Genomic DNA, 21,492 nt, shown 5'->3' on the forward strand with positions numbered 1-21,492 from the left:
TCAGTCCGCCCCTGCTCTGTACTATCGGCAGATGAATTGGGGACAGTAGAAGAAGGTGAGGATCAGAGAAGACAGGATCAAACAGCCTTTTAACACAATGCTGAGGATTAACCCCTTAGGTTCCACAGTGAGTATAACAAACATTCTTTACTGCATCTACAGACTGATTGTACTGTTGTGGGTTTAGTAACACTTTAAAGACCAACTCAGTCCTGAAACCATAATAATCTTCCTTTTCTGTCTTGTTTCCAGGTCATCGCGAATAGGGATGGGACAAAAATCAGCGTAAGTTCTTCTCAAAATTGTTTTTTTATTCAAAAGCCATTTCAGAATGTATCTAATGCTTGTCGTGATAAATAGCAACTAGCCATTATGATGATGTTCACCGTGTGTGCGATCATCTCCTACGGTGCAGATGACAGCCCTGGAGTTCTAAAAGGCTTTTATGCCAAGGCTGGAGTGAGGACAGCCAATGGCTGCTTGGTAACTTGCCGGCTGCTCAAGGGGTTAAATCGTCTTTTGACCTCTCGGCCTGCCAGAGGCAATCTCAGCACAATGGCTGGCAATAAAAGCCAGAGACAGCCTATATTTAATAGCATGAGGGGGGGAGGAGGGGGTCTCATGCAGGTTGGGGTTGAGGAGGTTAATGGCAGCGCTGGGCACTTGATGATAATTAGTATGACTCTAAAAGTAGCCAAATTATACCCATACCTGAAGATCAGTCAATACTCAGCAAAGAATCTGACACCCTCAACACGTTGGGGGCAATTTTTAGACATTTAGCCAAGGTACCCCTGAAGAAGCCTCAAGGCACCCCTGAAGAAACCTCAAGGCACCCCTGAAGAAGCCTCAAGGCACCCCTGAAGAAGCCTCAAGGCATCCCTGAAGAAACCTCAAGGCATCCCTAAAGAAGCCTCAAGGCACCCCTATAGAAGCCTCAAGGCACCCCTGAAGAAACCTCAAGGCATCCCTGCAAGACACCCATTAAGAAACCTCAAGGCATCCCTGAAGAAGCCTCAAGGCTTCCCTGAAGAAGCCTCAAGGCTTCCCTGAAGAAACGTCAAGGCACCCCTGAGGAAGCCTCAAGGCACCCCTGAAGAAACCTCAAGGCACCCCTGAAGAAGCCTCAAGGCTCCCCGGGGTGCCTAGGCACTCTGGTTGAGAAAGGCTGGGTTAGCAAATTGAGTGAAGCAGTGAATACAATGAATATCCATTTATGTGCTAAAGAAACAGGATTTTTGCCTGCCCCTGATTGGATGGTCAGAGTTGAATTTGGGGCATGACTTTTTTTTTTGCATAGTTACATTGGTCAAGCTTGGACCAGCCAAGTCACTGTAGTAGCAATGGCTACTACGCTGATTCTCCACGTCCACGGGGATCAGCCAGGTATGGAATATGTATCCTAACTTTGGCCAAGTCGGGCAAGCGTGGACTTTCAACAATGTTCATAGCTGGAATTCATCTTTAAAGTGATCGTAGCGTTGTTATATGTACTAGGATGTAGGGATGGTGGAAACTCCTCATAATGGGCGCAGCAGGTGTACAGACCCGGGAACTCAGCACAGGGATGGTGGAAACCCCTCATAATGGGAACAGCGGGTGTACAGATCTGGGGACTCAGCACAAGAATGGTGGAGACCCCTCACAATGGGCACAGCGGGTGTACAGACCCAGGAACTCAGCACAGGGATGGTGGTGATCCCTCATAATCGGCATAGCGGGTGTACAGAGTGGGGAACTGAGCACAGGGATGGTGGAAGACCCTCATAATGGGCACAGCGGGTGTACAGACCTGGGAATGCAGCGCAGGGATAGTGGGAACTTCTCATAATGGGCACAGCGGACGTACAGACCCAGGAACTCAGCAGTGAAATGCCAGTTTTGGGTGGACTGACCCTTTAATCCAGCTCTCATTGTCTGGCGAGGAAATGCCATTACTAGGGATTTATGGCTGGGCTGGGCTGGGCTGGGTGCAGGTTGGAGGGTGCAGGGTGGAGGGCAAAGGTTGGAGGGTGCAGGTTGGAGCGTGCAGGTTGGAGGGTGCAGGGTGGAGGGGGAAGGTTGGAGGGGGAAGGTTGGAGGGCGAAGGTTGGAGGGCGCAGGTTGGAGGGCGCAGGTTGGAGGGCGCCGGTTGGAGATTGCAGGTTGGAGGGCGAAGGTTGGAGGATGCAGGTTGGAGGGTGGAGGGCGCAGGTTGGAGGGCGCAGGTTGGAGGGCAAAAGTTGGAGGGTGCAGGTTGGAGGGCGCAGGTTGGAGGGCGCAGGTTGGAGATTGCAGGTTGGAGGGCGCAAGTTGGAGGGCGCAGGTTGGAGATTGCAGGTTGGAGGGTGCAGGTTGGAGGGTGCAAGTTGGAGGGCGAAGGTTGGAGGGTGCAGGTTGGAGGGCGAAGGTTGGAGGGCGAAGGGTGCAGGTTGGAGGGTGCAGGTTGGAGGGCGCAGGTTGGAGGGCGCAGGGTGGAGGGCACAGGTTGGAGGGTGCAGGTTGGAGGGTGCAGGTTGGAGGGTGCAGGTTGGAGGGCGCAGGTTGGAGGGCGAATGTTGAAGGGCGCAGGGTGGAGGGCGCAGGTTGGAGGGCGCAGGGTGGAGGGCGCAGGTTGGAGAGCGCAGGTTGGAGGGTGCAGGCTGAAGGGCGCAGGTTGGAGGGCGCAGGGTGGAAGGTGCAGGTTGGAGGGCGCAGGGTGGAGGGCAAAGGTTGGAGGGCAAAGGGTGGAATGTGCAGGTTGGAGGGCGCAGGGTGGAGGGCGAAGGTTGGAGGGTGCAGGCTGAAGGGCGGAGGGTACAGGTTGGAGGGCGCAGGGTGGAGGGTGCAGGTTGGAGGGCGCAGGGTGGAGGGCGAAGGTTGGAGGGTGCAGGGTGGAAGGTGCAGGTTGGAGGGCGCAGGGTGGAGGGCGAAGTTTGGAGGGCGCAGGGTGGAAGGTGCAGGTTGGAGGGCGCAGGGTGGAGGGCAAAGGTTGGAGGGCGCAGGGTGGAAGGTGCAGGTTGGAGGGCGCAGGGTGGAGGGCGAAGGTTGGAGGGTGCAGGCTGAAGGGCGGAGGGTGCAGGTTGGAGGGCGCAGGGTGGAGGGTGCAGGTTGGAGGGCGCAGGGTGGAGGGCGAAGGTTGGAGGGCGCAGGGTGGAAGGTGCAGGTTGGAGGGCGCAGGGTGGAGGGCGAAGGTTGGAGGGCGCAGGGTGGAAGGTGCAGGGTGGAGGGTGCAGGGTGGAGGGTGCAGGGTGGAGGGTGCAGGTTGGAGGGTGCAGGTTGGAGGGCGCAGGGTGGAGGGCGAAGGTTGGAGGGCGCAGGGTGGAAGGTGCAGGGTGGACGGTGCAGGGTGGAGGGTGCAGGGTGGAGGGCGCAGGGTGGAGGGCGCAGGTTGGAGGGCGCAGGGTGGAGGGCGCAGGTTGGAGGGCGCAGGGTGGAGGGCGCAGGGTGGAGGGTGTAGGTTGGAGGCGGATCCTGTGTGTGTGTTGCAATATTGCAGTGAACGTTTCTTGCTGCAATGGACAGAGAGGTAATAAAACTCGAGGACTCGCCATAAATCCTTCACTCCATCCTCCTCATGTGTGAAATGAAGGATCTCTGCGCTCCGGTGAATTTTTTTTTTTTTGGCTGGAGATTGTTGAGCAATAAAACAAGAAAAGGAGAAAAAGGCCATTTTTATCCTGAAGGCGGAACAGTGCAGGTGAATGCGAGGAGCGTGTCTGGCAGGCCATTCAGCTGCATTACAACCTCGGCTTCCTTCTGTGGCTTTCAGCTCCCTGGTAAAGAGGCTGATTCTCTGTGTCAGAGATGACACAGTCGTGTAAATTCTGGTGCCTGTGTAGTTCTTGGTGTTCACAAATGTCTGACACAGAGCAGACCCTGCTGCAGCCCCTCACAGTGTACAGATTGATCACTGGGGGAGGGGAGACTGAGCAAATGTTTCCTCCTACCTGCAGCAGACTGATGACATCATGTGAGCCTAGGCAAAGTCGGCTTGTAATGATAAAAGGCGGAACTTTTCTAATGATACAATTGCAGTATATTGTGGGAGGAAGTGATCTGTGCAGGCTTATAAAGTCACTGAATGGTCCACTATAAAAGAAACCTGTAATATATCATATCGTTGCTGGTGCCTTGCTTCTGCATGCCTTAACATCTCTGACTTCACCACTGTCTAAATCACTCTAGATCTATGGTATGGATCTATGGTACGAGTCTATGCTACAGATCTATGGTACAGATCTATGGTATGAACCTATAGTACAAATCTATGGTATGTACCTATAGTACGAATATATGGTATAGGTATATGATACTGATCTATGGTATGGATCTATGGTCCAGGCCCATGGTACAGATCTATGGTATGGACCTAATGTACGAATATATGGTATAGGTATATGATACTGATCTATGGTATGGATCTATGGTCCAGGCCCATGGTACAGATCTATGGTATGGACCTAATGTACGAATATATGGTATAGGTATATGATACTGATCTATGGTATGGATCTATGGTCCAGGCCCATGGTACAGATCTATGGTATGGACCTAATGTACGAATATATGGTATAGATATATGGTGTGGATCTATGGTACAGATTTATGGTATGTTTCTGTGGTACTGATCTATGGTACTGATCAATGGTACAGATCTATGAATCAGAATGTGAAGTCAGGGGATCACCAGAACCAGCAGGCAACTGCCAATTTCACAAGATTAACAATGGGAGCTGAATTTGTTTTTTTTTAAAGCAGTCTTTTTTCTTTTTTTTTTTTAAGAGCACCTGCTATGTACTGTAGATATAGATATTTTGGATTGTACTGTATAGATTGGGAGGTTTTTGGGAGGATGATGAAAAATGAATTATATACAGATATACATACTGAGCTTTGTGCCATCATTTATATTATATCATTGTGGATCTATCCATTATGAAAAGGTCATGGGGGGATTTGGAGAGATAGATAGAAAGATAGATAGATGGATAGATGGATAGATAGATAGATGATAGATAGATAGATAGATAGATAGATAGATAGATAGATAATAGATAGATAGATAGATAGATAGATAGATAGATATAGTTGGAGAGTTAGATAATCAATTAAATAAGATATATACATGGCTCAAAAAAATGAAAGGATCACTTTGAAAACCCATCAGATCTCAATAGGGACAAATCTTCTGCCGGATCTCTAGACTGATATGGTCGGGGTGATGTGTTAGGAATGTAAGGATGCCCCATCGTTTGATGGAAATGATCGACCTACAAAGGACACCCCAAAAATCAAAGTGAGAAAATGATGCAGCAGTTGAGTCAATTTAGCTGAAATGTCATTGCAGCAACTCAGAATGGTCCTCAATAGTTTGAATGGCCCCCACGTGCTTGTATGCATGCCTGACAACGTCGGGGGAGGCTCCTAATGAGACCACGGATGGTGTCCTGGGGGATTTCCTCCCAGATCTGGACCAGGACATCACTGAGCTCCTGGACAGTCTGCGGTGCAACCTGGTGGCATCGGATGGACCGAAACATGACATCCCAGAGGTGTTCTATTGGATTTAGGTCAGGCGAGTGTGGGGGGCCATTCAATGGTATCAATTCCTTCATCCTCCAGGAACTGCCTGCATACTCTCCCCACATGAGGCCAGGCATTGTCGTGCACCAGGAGGAACCTAGGACCCACTGCACCAGGAGGAACCCAGGACCCACTGCACCAGGAGGAACCCAGGACCCACTGCACCAGCGTAGGGTCTGACAATGGGTCCAAGGATTTCATCCCGATACCTAATGGTGGTCAGGGTGCCATTGTCTAGCCTGTAGAGGTCTGTGTGTCCCTCCATGGATATGCGTCCCCAGACCATCACTGACCCACCACCAAAACGGTCATGCTGAACCATGTTACAGGCAGCAGAACGTTCTCCATGGATGCTCCAGACCCTTTCACGTCTGTCACATGTACTCAGGGGGAACCTGCTCTCATCTGTGAAAAGCACAGGGTGCCAGTGGGGGGACCTGCCAATTCTGGTGTTCAATGGCCAATGCCAATCCAGCTCTATGGTGCCGGGCAGTGAGCACAGGGCCCACTAGAGGATGTCGGGCCCTCAGGTCACCCTCATGATGTCTGTTTCTGATTGTTTGGTCAGAGACATTCACACCAGTGGCCTGCTGGAGGTCATTTTGTAGGGCTCTGGCAGGGCTCATCCTGTTCCTCCTTGCACAAAGGAGCAGATACCGGTCCTGCTGATGGGTAAAGGACCTTCTACGGCCCTGTCCAGCTCTCCTAGAGTAACTGCCTGTCTCCTGGAATCTCCTCCTGGCAATGGCACGTATTGATGTACCATCCTGGAGGAGTTGGACTGCCTGTGCAACCTCTGTAGGGTCCAGGTATGGCCTCATGCTACCAGTAGTGACACTGACCCTAGACAAATGCAAAACTAGTGGAAAACAGTCAGAAAAGATGAGTAGGGAAAAAAATGTCAGTGACCTCCACCTGTAAAACCATTTTTGTTTTGGGGGTCGTCTCATTGTTGTCCATCTAGTGCACCTGTTGTTAATTTCATTAACACCAAAGCAGCTGAAACTGAAGAACAACCCCCTCTGCTACTTACCTGACCAGATCCATATCCCAGGAGTGTCATTGCCTTGATGCTAGACTCGGATTACAAAGTGTTCCGTTCATTTTTTTGAGCAGTGTATAAATATAGATCGATAATTAGATAGATAGATAGATAGATAGATAGATAGATAGATAGATAGATAGATAGTTTGAGAGATAGATACTGTAGATCAAACTTTTTCAACCTTTTCAACACAGAGGAACCCTTGAAATAACGTTTTGGCCTCAGGGAACCCCTGCTAAAAATGACTGTATCTACAGCTCACGACACACTGGTGTGATAGTCGGTGGGAAGAATGTTCCTCCTTACAGATAGCTAAAAATATCAATGGTGTCAGCGGGAACCTATCTGAGAGATAGATGGATAGATGATAGATAGATAGATAGATAGATAGATAGATAGATAGATAGATAGATAGATAGATAGATAGATAGATAGATAGATGGATGGATAGATGGATGGATAGATAGATAGATAGATAGATAGATAGATAGATGGATGGATAGATGGATGGATAGATGGATAGATGGATGGATGGATGGATGGATAGATGGATGGATAGATGGATAGATGGATAGATAGATGGATAGATAGATGGATAGATGGATAGATAGATAGATGGATAGATAGATGAATAGATAGATGGATGGATAGATAGATGGATAGATGATAGATAGATAGATAGATAGATAGATAGATAGATAGATAGATAATAGATAGATAGATAATAGATAGATAGATAGATAGATAGATAGATAGATAATAATGATAATATGTAGATAGATAGTTGGATAGATGGATGAGGAGAGCGGATTGTAGTCATTGACGGATCCCTATGAAGCCTGATGTTTCGGAGAACTTGTTCTAGTAAAGGTCGTAGGTTAGTCCTGCTCCCGGCTCCTCTATGTAGTCCATCTTGGACCAGCAAGGCTCCACCATTGTACAGAACTACTACACAAGAGCTGTCTATGTACTGAGCCGGTACGGCGCCCCCTGGGTACACAGATCACTACAAGCTGTACACACACATTATCACACATCGGTAATATCCTTCAGGCCAATCTCACTCACTCATCTAAAAAATACATCATAACGATGAGAGCTCTCCTTCAGGATCAGGCCTTCCTCTGATGACTCTTTCATTAAATATTGAAGAGAATGGAGGTCGCTCGGATCAGATCTGACCTTTGTTATGTCTTCCAGCTAGAAACATTAAGATACAATGTTTCTTTCAGCAATTATTTCATTACTAAGTCCCCCCCCGTCCCCCACTCCTCAGCTAACCTATCCATTCATATCACCACCACAGATGTCTCCCTGGGAGGTTCTACATTATTGATGATGATTTGCATTTATATATTAGTGGAAGGGTGGAGGGCTGGCGTTCCCTTCATCCCGAATGTCATCTATGGAGCCGGTTGACACATAGAAGAACCAGCGACGCTTCACACTGACTGATTTGATTGGTAAATTGGTGAAGCGGTCCAAAGGATCATTTATTACCGCTTCTGCTACGTGTCACTTTCCTAATACACAGCGCCCCCTGAAGGATCCTGGTTGTAAAACAGGGATTGTGGAGTTTTTTATGCTTTTTTTTATTATAGTTTTTTATGTTCATTTTGAAAATGTAAGTCTAGCCCAAACGTTTGTTTAGATTAAGCAGAGAAATATTAGAATCTCTAATACATTTGAATTGCTGTCTGCGTCCCCGCTGGGGAAAGTCACCCTCTTTATTTGTCCTGGTGACTACTGTCAATCTGAAAATTTAGAGTTGTCACCAGAACAAGAAGCGACACTTGTTCCAATGACGACTATCCAGGGGCGGACTGACAACTCATGGGGCCCCCAGGCAATAGGGGATCATGGGGCCTCTGTGTCCTTCTCCCTCAAATTTTCTCATCACTGCAGCACAAAACGAACGCTGATTTCACTCCAATAATAATTCGAAAATTGAATGAACGTTCTTAAAGCAGAAAAAATTGATTAAAATTTTAGTCCCGGGGGCGGACTGACCATTTGGAAACTCGGGCACTGCCTGAGGGCCCGGGTCAGTAGGAGGCCCCATGAGATGCCCCTGGTACCTTTTTCATAGGCTTTTTTGAGTTTGGGCAAGGACACAGGGGCCCCATGATCCCCTATTGCCCAGGGGCCCCATGAGTTGTCAGTCCGCCCCTGGATAGTCGTCATTGGAACAAGTGTCGCTTCTTGTTCTGGTGACAACTCTAAAGTTTCAGATTGACAGTAGTCACCAGGACAAATACTGAGGGTGACACTGCCCGAGTGCCCGGGGTCAGTAGGGGGCCCCATGAGATGTCCCTGGTACCTTTTTCATAGGCTTTTTTGAGTTTGGGCAAGGACACAGGGGCCCCATGATCCCCTATTGCCCGGCGGCCCCATGAGTTGTCAGTCCGCCCCTGGGCCAGAGGTCAGATTTAGCTTTCCCTACACTTTAGATCGAACGTTCTGTTTTTAGTGCCCCTTAATGCAGCCATTGCTCGGGTGACGTACGTGTGATTTTATTCCAGCAAGTCTAATGTCTTTATAAAGACGTACAGAGGTGGTGTGATTATACGGCGGGCCCCTCTTGTAATCAGCGGCAGGAAGATGCTGTGCAGAGGTTGAGCACTGGAGTCACAGGCGCAGGTAATGACTGTGACCCGGTGACAGCGCAGATCGGTGGCGGGGGCACATTTGATTATCTGTGTTGCAGGTAGCTCAGTAATGACATTTAAATGTAATAAAATCAGGCCTATTCATGGCGCTCGCTTCAGACGTGTGCCTCCAAATGAGGATGGAAGGCTAAAAATAGGCAGATCTTCCTGCCTTCCTTCATCAGTCGCTGCCCTTCAGCCCCCTTCAAGGTGAACACATGCCGCCAGTCTAAAGAGAACTAGTCTAAGATTAGTATATGATAGTACAGCGGTCTGGGTATTCTTCACACACTCAGGATGATGTATTATAAGCGTCACGTTCCCATTTATTTAGCTTCGCTCATTTTGTACAAAGTCAACTCTGGAGCTGGGTGACGGAGCTGAGAGGCCACCTGATATCTGACATCTGCTGCTGTGATGACCACTGCCTTAAAATTTTTTGGGCGCTTTTATTTGTTTTCATGTATGTCGTCCATATATTTTATCTGTATCAAATGATATCATATTATATAACCGTTTTATTATTATTTCTTTTACAAATAAATATTGTTGACAAAGGATTCCAAGAGCACTATGCATTAGCCAAAGAGACGGCATAGCAGAAGCAGTCCAATTTATTTAGTTCTTTTTATTTTTAGTATTTAGTACTTATTTTAGTATTTAGTGTATATATATATATATATATATATATATAAATTATTATTATTATTATTATTATACAGGATTTATATAGCGCCAACAGTTTGCTCAGCTCTTTACAAAATGAAGATAGACGTAAAAGTTACAATACAATTTGGTACAAGAGGAAACAGGGGACCCTGCTCGTTAGGGCTTACATATACAGTTGTGTTCAAAATAATAGCCGTCAGACATCACTAACCGGATCAATCACTGTTTTTGGTAGAAATGATATTTCTACATGGCAAATCATTTCCTAGCAGGTGTAGTAGAGTAATAGAAATCCAACAGACCCAACAGTCATGACATGCATGCTGCTGATTCTGTGTCATTGAATCACTCATTGAAAGGGGCGTGTTCAAAATAATAGCAGTGTGGAGTTCTATTAGTGAGGTCATTCATTCTTTGAAAAACAGGTGGCAATTATTGCCCTTATTTAAGGAAGGAAGGCAGCAAATGGTGCACATGCTGGTTACAGTGCATTTCTCTCTGAAATTCTGAGGAAAATGGGTCGTTCCAGACATTGTTCAGAAGAACAGGGTACCTTGATTAAAAAGTTGATTGGAGAGGGGAAAACATATAAAGAAGTGCAGAAAATGATCGGCTGCTCAGCTAAAATGATGGCAAATGCTTTAAAATGGCAACCAAAACCTGAAAGACGTGGAAGAAAGCGAAAAACTACCATTGGAATGGATAGAAGAATAGCCAAAATGGGGCGGACTCAGCCAACAATCAGCTCCAGGAAGATGACAGAAGGTGTGACGTTCCCTGTGAGGACTGTTACAATTAGAAGACGCCGATGTGAAGCCAAGCTATCTGCAAGAAGTCCCCGCAAAGTCCCACTGTTGGGAAAAAGACGTGCTGAAGTGGTTACAATCTGCCAAAGAGCACATTGACCGGCCTAAAGAGAAATGGCGCAACATTTTGTGGACTGATGAAAGTAAGATTGTTCTTTTTGGGTCTAGTGGGCGGAGACAGTTTGTCAGACGACCCCCAAACACTGAATTCAAGCCACAGTACACTGTGAAGACAGTGAAGCATGGTGGTGCAAGCATCATGATATGGGGATGTTTCTCATACTACGGTGTTGGGCCTATTTATCGCATACCAGGGATCATGGATCAGTTTGAATCCATCAGAATACTTGAAGAGGTCATGCTGCCTTATGCTGAAGAGGAAATGCCCTTGAAATGGGTGTTCCAACAAGACAACGACCCCAAACACACCAGTAAACGTGCAACATCTTGGTTCCAGACCAACAAGATGGACGTTATGGAGTGGCCGGCCCAATCCCCGGATTTTCATCCAATAGAAAACTTGTGGGGTGACATCAAAAATGCCGTTTCTGAGGCAAAACCAAGAAATAGAGAAGAACTGTGGAATGTGGTCCAATCATCCTGGGCTGGAATACCTGATCACAGGGGCCAGAAGTTGGGGGACTCCATGCAACACAGATGTACAGCAGTTCTCAGAAACAGTGCGACTACAACCAAATATTCATGAAGTCATTCAAAGGAAAGCAAAACCTTCAAACATTTCTCAGTTTATATAGTGAATGTTTGAGTTTGTAAAGAAGAATACAAACACTGCGATTTTTTTGAACCGTCTAATATTCACTTTTCTTCAATTTTTTAGAGGAACAACACAAATTTGATGTATTTTTCTTCATGTTTTGATTTGGAATAGAATGTGTCGTGTTCCCAATGCATTTGTGTGGATGGAAATAAAAGCTATTAGAAGGATTTTCAGCTTTATTCACTTTTTTCAACACACTGCTATTATTTTGAACACAACTCTATATATATATATTAATTATAATTATTATCATACAGGATTTTTTATAGCTCCAACAGTTTGCGCAGCGCTTTACAAAATGAATGTAGACATCACAGTTACAATACAATTTGGTACAAGAGGAAACAGAGGGCCCTGCCCGTTAGGGCTTACAATCTTGGGGATATATAGATATATACATCACTCACCGGCCACTTTATTAGGTACACCTATTCAATTGCTTGGTAACACAAATTGCTAATCAGCCAATCACATGGCAGCAACTCAAAGCATTTAGGCATCTAGAGGTGGTGAAGACGACTTGCTGAAGTTCAAACCAAGCATCAGGATGGGGAAGAAAGGGGATTTAAGTGACTTTGAACGTGGCACAGTTGTTGGTGCCAGACGGGTTGGTCTAAGTATTTCAAAAACTGCTGATCTACTGGGATTTTCACACACAACCATCTCTAGGGTTTACGGAGAATGGTCCGAAAAAGATAAAATATCCAGTGAGCGGCAGTTGTGTGGAGGAAAATGCCTTGTTGAGGTCAGAGGTCAGAGGAGAATGGGCAGACTGGTTGCTGTGACATTCAGATGGTAGGGTCAGAATTTGGTGTAGACAGCATGGAAGCATGGATCCATCTCGCCTTTTATCAACAGTTCAGGCTGGTGGTGGTGGTGTCATGGTGTGGTGAATTCATCCTGCCTTGTATCAATGGTTCAGGCTGGTGGTGGTGGTGGTGTCATGGTGTGGTGGATCCATCCGGCCTTGTATAAATGGTTCAGGCTGATGGTGGTGTCATGGTGTGGTGAATTCATCCTGCCTTGTATCAATGGTTCAGGCTGGTGGTGGTGTCATGGTGTGGTGGATCCATCCGGCCTTGTATAAATGGTTCAGGCTGATGGTGGTGTCATGGTGTGGTGGATCCATCCTGCCTTGTATCAACGGTTCAGGCTGGTGGTGGTGGTGGTGTAATGGTGTGGTGGATCCATCTCACCTTGTATCAACGGTTCAGGCTGGTGGTGGTGGTGGTGGTGTCTTGGTGTGGTGGATCCAGGGACGGACTGACCTTTTGGAAACTCGGACACTGCCCGAGGGCCCGGGGTCAGTCGAGGGCCCCATGAGATGCCCCTGGTACCTTTTTCATAGGCTTTTTTGAGTTTGGGCAAGGACACAGGGGCCCCATGATCCCCTATTGCCCGGGGGCCCCATGAGTTGTCAGTCCGCCCCTGGGTGGATCCATCCTGCCTTGTATCAACGGTTCAAGCTGGTGGTGGTGGTGTCATGGTGTGGTGGATCCATCCTGCCTTGTATCAATGGTTCAGGCTGGTGGTGGTGTCATGGTGTGGTGGATCCATCCTGCCTTGTATCAATGGTTCAGGCTGGTGGTGGTGTCATGGTGTGGTGGATCCATCCTGCCTTGTATCAATGGTTAAGGCTGGTGGTGGTGTCATGGTGTGGTGGATCCATCCTGCCTTGTATAAATGGTTAAGGCTGGTGGTGGTGTCATGGTGTGGTGGATCCATCCTGCCTTGTATAAATGGTTCAGGCTGGTGGTGGTGTAATGGTGTGGGGGATGCTTTCTTGGCACTAGCAAGGTGGACCTAATAAAGTGGCCAGTGAGTATGTGTATGTATATATGGGCCGGGAGCCTAGATATTACCGAAAACGCTCATAATCACGTGGCCGATCTGGCAGCACCTCAAAAAGCCGCTCACCACCTGATAAGAGATCTAAAAGAGATGACTGCTGATCCCGAAGTCGGGAGCGTGACAGAGATCATAGAAGGGAAAGATCACACAGCAGAGATCGTAGAAGATCATGATCCAGAGATAGAAAGTGTCCTGGAAGCCCATCTAAGGTCCATATCAGTACCCAAAGAGGGGATCTCCTGTCTACCCAGGATACTGCATCCACCATACCCTGTAAGGGACCTCTGGCTGTCTTGGATCAACTCTAAACCCTGGAATCACCCGCTGTGACATCTACCCTTCAGAGGGAGGATTACTTTTCATCTGCTCTACCCTGATCCCATTAAGAAGACATCTATACCCATATATATATGCACATTAAAATTGTGCATCTGGTGAGTGCGCAATTTTATTATTTCTATCTGCACGAGCACCAGAATACCTCTGAAGTAGTCACCTCCAGAACACGATTGTTACTTTTGAGCATTCCGATTTTTTGATCATATACCCATGAACTTTAAATAATTTTATTATCGTTATCATAAAGGCAATTTATCATATGTATTATTTTTAGCGCCACACTACGTTATTTTATCTTTGATTTTTAGGTTTTATCTGGTTACCTACTGTGCTTAGCTGCTACATGTAGTGCGCTCACTTATTTTTATCTATTGAGATATACAGTATATATATATATACACATACATACATACACACAGGGGTTGGACAGAATTCAGAATTCTGTAAACACCAGGTAAAAGCACAAAATTGTTAAATAATAGGGTGTTGGACCGCCTTTGGCATCCAAGACGGCCTGAATTCTCCTGGAAATTGGCAAATTTAAGTCTTGGATGGTGAATAATGGAACCTGATACCACTCTTAATGCAAAGATTGTTCCAGTTCTCGCAGAGATGCCGGAGGAGGAAAACGAACGCAAACCTTGTTCTCCAAAATTGACCGTAGTGGCTCTATGATATGGGGGTTCGATGACTGCGGCACTCAGGGGAGGTGCAAGACTTCATCTGCACGCCCATAAAACCACGATTTGACAAAACCATCTGTACGAATCAGAGAATTATCATCTTGGTAAATGGTGCTGTCTTCTGGAAACAATGTCTGCACCATGGGGTGTAGATGGCCGGCCAAAATTTGTAGTCATTCGCTGGCCGTGACTCTACCTTTGAAGGTGATGATGGGACCCAGGGGCGGACTGACAATTTGGAAACTCGAGGGCCCGGGGTCAGTAGGGGGCCCCATGAGATGCCCCTGGTACCTTTTTCATAGGCTTTTTTGAGTTTGGGCAAGGACACAGGGGCCCCATGATCCCCTATTGCCCGGGGGCCCCATGAGTTGTCAGTCCACCCCTGATGGGACCTGCAGAATACCAACATATGGGTGCCCAAACATATGGCGCCATCACCATGCTTTACCGTTGGCACAAGACAGTCCTGGTTGGAAGCTGGGGTCGGTGTTTGCCACACCTAAACATATCTGGTGGTTGGGAACAGTGTGAAGCTCGAATCATTGGACCATATTAGCGTCTTCCATCGATCGGTAGTCCACCATTTATGGGTATTGCACCACTCTCTCCTCTTCTGAGCATTAATATCCGTCACTAGTGGTTTGGCAATTGCAGCTCGCCCGGGAATGTTTTTCTTGTGGGGTTCCCTCTGCGCAGTTTTTGGAAGACTGAGATTGAGCTCTGCAGTCACTTTTGCAGCAGTTGTTTTCTTATTCCGGGTCACAATCCTGCGCAATGTCCTTTTGTCTCTTTCAGTCAGTTGGCCATGGCGACCGAGCTTGTGCTTACCAGACGACGTTTTCCCGGAAACTGTATATACCGTCCAGGGCGGACTGACCATTTTATTATATATATATATATACACTGCATGTTGCGTTTTTATTACAAAATATATGAAAAATATCTTATATATAAATTTATTAAAATACATTGAATACGGCCAAAATTGTAGCATTTCAAATATACGGCAATATATTTGGGAAGAATATTTTAAAAATATATTTCAAATATATTTTTCTTCCAGGTGGGATTGTTTTGGGAGGGAGGGGTTAAAGTCAATGAGATGACCATTCACAATCCTGGATTTGACCAATAGGAGATCTAGCGCCCCCTATGCATGTATCCCGAGGTTTTGATAGCTGTCTGCACCCCTGCTGGGGGAAAGTTGTTCTCTGTGACCCCCTTTGTCTCTGTAAAAATCCAAAATGTTACAGTTGTCACCGAAACAGGAAGTGAAATAAAATTTTTATCCAAAAAAAAAAGTTGTGTCTTTGAATATTTCTGTGATTTTTGTCCTTTCAGACGGTCCGGGTACAAGGCAACGACATCTCGCACCGCCTGCGGCTCTCCAACGTCCGGAAGCAGGACGAGGGGGTGTACGAGTGCCGGGTGTCGGATTATGGAGACGATGAGACTCAGGAACACAAAGCCCAGGCCATGCTGAGGGTCATAGCCCGCTACTCTCCGCCCGACATGCAGGCCGCCGAGGCCGTCTCCCACATCCAGAGCAGCGGGCCCCGCAGGAATAACCCCGGCAACAGGGCCACCCCAGAGCCCGGGAACAAACGCCCCAACCCTCCAGGGGAGCGCCCGGCGCCATCGCAAGCCACCGCCGCATCTTCCTCGGCTTCCCCTGCTCCCGGAAAGGCAGCCATCCTGCGGCAGCAACATGGATCAGGTAAGACATCCGCTGACCTGCGCTGCCACCTAGTGACCACCGAGAGGTTTTGGTCGCTCAGCGTTGTCGGTCGACAAAATTATTCATTGCATAAAAAAAATTATTTTTTTTATTTTTTTGTTTAATATTAGAAAAACATTTTCCAAGATGAAGGACACAATGTTACATTTCTAAATGTTTGACACAGATCAGCCACTGCTGCAGCCTCTCCTCGTGACTTGATATAATGTTACACTGTATAGTCTGATTTTTTATTATTTTATATTTTATTTTTGATTTTATATTATTTTTTGATTATATATTCTGTATATTGTTACAAGTCAGAAATCTCTATAAAGTTCTACAAATGGCATGTCGGTGGGACAATATGGGTTCAGGATTTTAGAGGAAGCTCTGTCATCCGGGGAAACATCGGGGAGGGGGGTACTTCAAGGACGGGAGCACCACAGATCTAATAATGCAGGTGCAGAAGGTGCAAATAGTCAGGAGAAGACAATGGGGTTGATTTACTAAAACTGGAGAGTGCAAAATCTGGAGCAGCTGTGCATGGCGGCCAATCAGCTTCTCACTTCAGCTTGTTCAATTAAGCTTTGACAATAAAAGCTGGAAGCTGATTGGTTGTTAAGCAGAGCTGCTCCAGATTTTGTATTCTCTCTAAATCAACCCCGATGTGATTCAGGGGCTCAAAACTCCCCCAATGTCAGGGATCAGAAGAACAACGGACAACAAAATGTGACATAAAAAGAACATAAAATGTGCTGATGAGGTGACCTGAATCAGATCTTGACTTTTATCTTACATTTTATTTCACATCATATTTTACACTTTATATACTTTTATTTTACATTTTATTTTATACTTTTCATCATTTGTTAGCATTTATTTTACATTTTATTTTATACTTTTTATCATTTGTTAGCATTTATTTTACATTTTATGTTACAATTCATGTTCCTCTATTTTACATTTTATTTTACAGTACATATACTTTTATTTTGCATTTTATTTCACACTTTATATCCTTTTATTGTATATTTTGTTGTCCAGTATTCTCAGTATTGTCATTACTGCCAGCATCTAATTCCTGATGAAGGGAGTGTTGAACCCCCGAAATGCAGTGGATTTGTCTTTTGAACCCTTGTCATGTGCAGTAAAGATTCACTGGACTACATTTTACTTTGCACTTTATTTTACATTTTACGCTTTATATTCTCTAACTTTCAATTTTATGCTTTATATTCTTTAACTTTACATTTTATTTCACACCTTATTTTACATTTTATTTTACACTTTATTTTACATTTTGATTTTGATTTTACGCTTTATATTCTTTAACTTTACATTTTATTTCACACCTTATTTTACATTCTATTTTACACTTTATATACTTTTATTTTTCATGTATCTTACATTTTATTTTATACTTTTTATCATTTATTAGCATTTATTTTACATTTTATGTTACAATTCATATTCCTCTATTTTACACTACATATCCTTTTATTTTACATTTATTTCACACTTTATATTCTTTTATTTTACTTTTATTTTGCATTTTATTTTACACTTTATATCCTTTTATGGTATATTTTGTTGTCCAGTATTCTCAGTATTGCCATCTAACTCCTGATGAAGGGAGTGTTGAACCACCAAAATGTAGTGGCTTTGTCTTTTGAACCCTTGTGATCTGCAGTAAAGATTCACTGGACTACATTTTACTTTGCACTTTATTTTACACTTTACGCTTTATATTCTCTAACTTTACATGTTATTTTACATTTTATTTTACATTTTATTTTATGGTTTATATTCTTTAACTTTATATTTTATGTCACACCTTATTTTACATTTTATTTTATGCTTTATATTCTTTAACTTTGCATTTTATTATACACCTTATTTTACATTTTATTTTACACTTTATTTTACATTTTATTTTACACTTTATATACTTTTATTTTACATCTATCTTACATTTTATGTTATACTTTTTATCATTTGTTAGCATTTATTTTACATTTTATGTTCCAATTCATATTCCTCTATTTTACATTTTATTTTACACTACATCTCCTTTTATTTTACATTTATTTCACACTTTGTATTCATTTATTTTACTTTTATTTTGCATTTTATTTTACACTTTATATCCTTTTGTTGTATATTTTGTTGTCCAGTGTTCTCAGTATTGCCATTAGTGCTTGTATCTAACGCCTGATGAAGGGAGTCTTGAACTCCCGAAATGCAGTGGCTTTGTCTTCTGAACCCTTGTCATCTGCAGAAAAGATTCACTGGACTACATTTTACTTTGCACTTTATTTTACATTTTACGCTTTACATTCTCTAACTTTACATTTTATTTTACACCTTATTTTACATTTTATTTTATGCTTTATATTCTTTAACTTTACATTTTATATCACACCTTATTTTACATTTAATTTTACACTTTAGTTTTCATTTTAATTTTGATTTTACGCTTTATATTCTTTAACGTTTTATTTTACACCTTATTTTACATTTTATTTTACACATTACACCTTTTTTACATTTATTTGACATATTATTTTACGCTTTATACTTCTTTATTTTACATTTTAATGTACATTTTATTTTACACTTTATTTAACTTTTTTTTTACATTTTATTTTACAGTTTATATTTTTTTATTGTATATTTTTTCTTCTAAATTTTTGTCATATGCAGTAAAGATTCACTAGACTTAGTGGACTACATTTTACTTTACAATTTATTTTCCAATTTATTTTGCATATTATTTTACACTTTGTTTTACAATGTATTTTCTTCTATTTTCTGTTCAGAAATTTTTATTCAAGTTTTTTTATTTGATATTTTATCTTCCATATTATTTTACATTTTATTTTACACTGTATAATGTTTTATTTTCTGTTCAGTAATTTATATTCAAGTTTTTTCTTTACACTTTGTTTTCCCATGTATATTCTTTTATTTTCGATTCAGAAATTTTTATTCAAGTTTTTTTCATTTGTCATTTTATTTGACATGTTATTTTACACTTTGTTTTACCATGTATATTCTTTTTTTTTTTTTGGTTCAAAAAAGGTTTATTCAAGTTTTTTTATTTGACATTTTATTTTATTGTTTCACGCTTTCTTTTACATTATAATTTTTTTTTCTGTTCATAAATTTTTACTCAAGTTTTACCATCAACATTACAGAATAATGGGATACACAGCTCCAAGCATCAACTGTATACAATAGGCTAAGGGCACATGAGCTGAGCCAGGCAGGATACATTATTTCAGCAGATTGTAAGCCATTGGTGTCACCAGCATTGGTGTCACCGATGTGAAGAATAATCTATCCCTTGCATAGTAATACAAAAGTGAGAGAGGAGGGTGGGGTAGTAGATAGGAAGGGGGAGGAGAGATGAAGGGGGGAGGGGTTCCCAGGTGCTTAGTCGTAGTGGGAGGACTACTGATAGCGATGAAAGGTATGAGTACGCCACTAATGGTCAGGCAACGTCGAGTCAAGTCTATGGGCAGGAATGGACCTATCCAGGGCTGACAAATTTTAGTATATTTTGGAACCCGGTCATGTAGGGTGGTGTCAATTTTTCTGTAGATCTTGGCACATAACTATACTCTTGAATTTTACATTTTATTTTCAACTTAATATTCTTTAACTATACATTTGTTTAGACTTTATATTCTTTTTTTTAATACATTTGTTTACACTTTTTAGGCTTTAATTATACATTTGTTTACACTTTATATTATTTTTTATATACATTTGTTTACACTTTATTTTAATTTTTTATACATTTGTTTACAATTTATATTCTTTTCTTATATATATTCGTTTGCACTTTATAGTCTTTTCTTATATATTTGTTTACACTTTATATTCCTTTTTTTATGTTTGTTTACACTTTATATTCTTTTTTATATTCATTTGTTGATACTTTATTTTTTTTTATATATTTGTTTACACTTTATATTTTATTATACATTTGTTTGCATTTTATATTTTTTTTTACATTTGTTTATAATTTTTAATTATACATTTGTTTACACTTTATATTCTTTTATTTTACATTTTGATGTCCAGCATTCTCTTCTTTTACTGCCTCTTGAGAAGAGGAGATTAAGGGGGAATATGATCACCATGAATAATACATAAGGGGGGGGGTATGATCTCCATGTATAATACATAAGGGGGGGATATGATCTCCATGTATAATACGTAAGGGGGGATATGATCTCCATGTATAATACATAAGGGGGATATGATCTCCATGTATAATACATAAGGGGGGATATGATCACCATGTATAATACATAAGGGAGGATATGATCTCCATGTATAATACATAAGGGGGATATGATCTCCATGTATAATACATAAGGGGGATATGATCTCCATGTATAATACATAAGGGGGATATGATCTCCATGTATAATACATAAGGGGGATATGATCTCCGTGTATAATACATAAGGGGGATATGATCTCTATGTATAATACATAAGGGGGGATATGATCTCCATATATAATACATAAGGGGGATATGATCACCATGTATAATACATAAGGGGGGGATATGATCTCCATATATAATACATAAGGGGGATATGATCTCCATGTATAATACATAAGGGGGGATATGATCTCCATGTATAATACATAAGGGGGGATATGATCACCATGTATAATACATAAGGGGGGATATGATCTCCATGTATAATACATTAGGGGGGATATGATCACCATGTATAATACATAAGGGGGATATGATCTCCATGTATAATACATAAGGGGGGATATGATCACCATGTATAATACATAAGGGGGGATATGATCTCCATGTATAATACATAAGGGGGGTATGATCACCATGTATAATACATAAGGTGGATATGATCTCCATGTATAATACATAAGGGGGGATATGATCTCCATGTATAATACATAAGGGGGGATATGATCTCCATGTATAATACATAAGGGGGGGGATATGATCTCCATGTATAATACATAAGGGGGATATGATCTCCATGTATAATACATAAGGGGGATATGATCTCCATGTATAATACATAAGGGGGATATGATCTCCATGTATAATACATAAGGGGGATATGATCTCCATGTATAATACATAAGGGGGATATGATCTCTATGTATAATACATAAGGGGGGATATGATCTCCATATATAATACATAAGGGGGATATGATCACCATGTATAATACATAAGGGGGGGATATGATCTCCATATATAATACATAAGGGGGATATGATCTCCATGTATAATACATAAGGGGGGATATGATCTCCATGTATAATACATAAGGGAGGATATGATCTCCATGTATAATACATAAGGGGGGATATGATCTCCATGTATAATACATTAGGGGGGATATG

General features: G+C 42.8%; 1 protein-coding gene across 2 annotated transcripts in view; it reads left to right on the forward strand.

Moving 5' to 3' along the window:
* Nucleotides 1-21,492, forward strand: part of VSTM2B (V-set and transmembrane domain containing 2B) — a 106,280-nt gene that overhangs the window by 14,997 nt on the left and 69,791 nt on the right. For both annotated transcript variants that reach the window (XM_089663022.1, XM_089663023.1), the window contains exons 4-5: nt 253-285; nt 15,705-16,080. In XM_089663022.1, the coding sequence (XP_089519148.1) occupies nt 253-285; nt 15,705-16,080 (409 nt within the window). The remainder of the gene's footprint in view (nt 1-252; nt 286-15,704; nt 16,081-21,492) is intronic.

Source organism: Staurois parvus, unplaced genomic scaffold (assembly GCF_062004578.1).
Source record: "Staurois parvus isolate SC_StPar_1 unplaced genomic scaffold, SC_StPar_1.0 ptg001614l, whole genome shotgun sequence".
NCBI lineage: Eukaryota > Metazoa > Chordata > Amphibia > Anura > Ranidae > Staurois > Staurois parvus.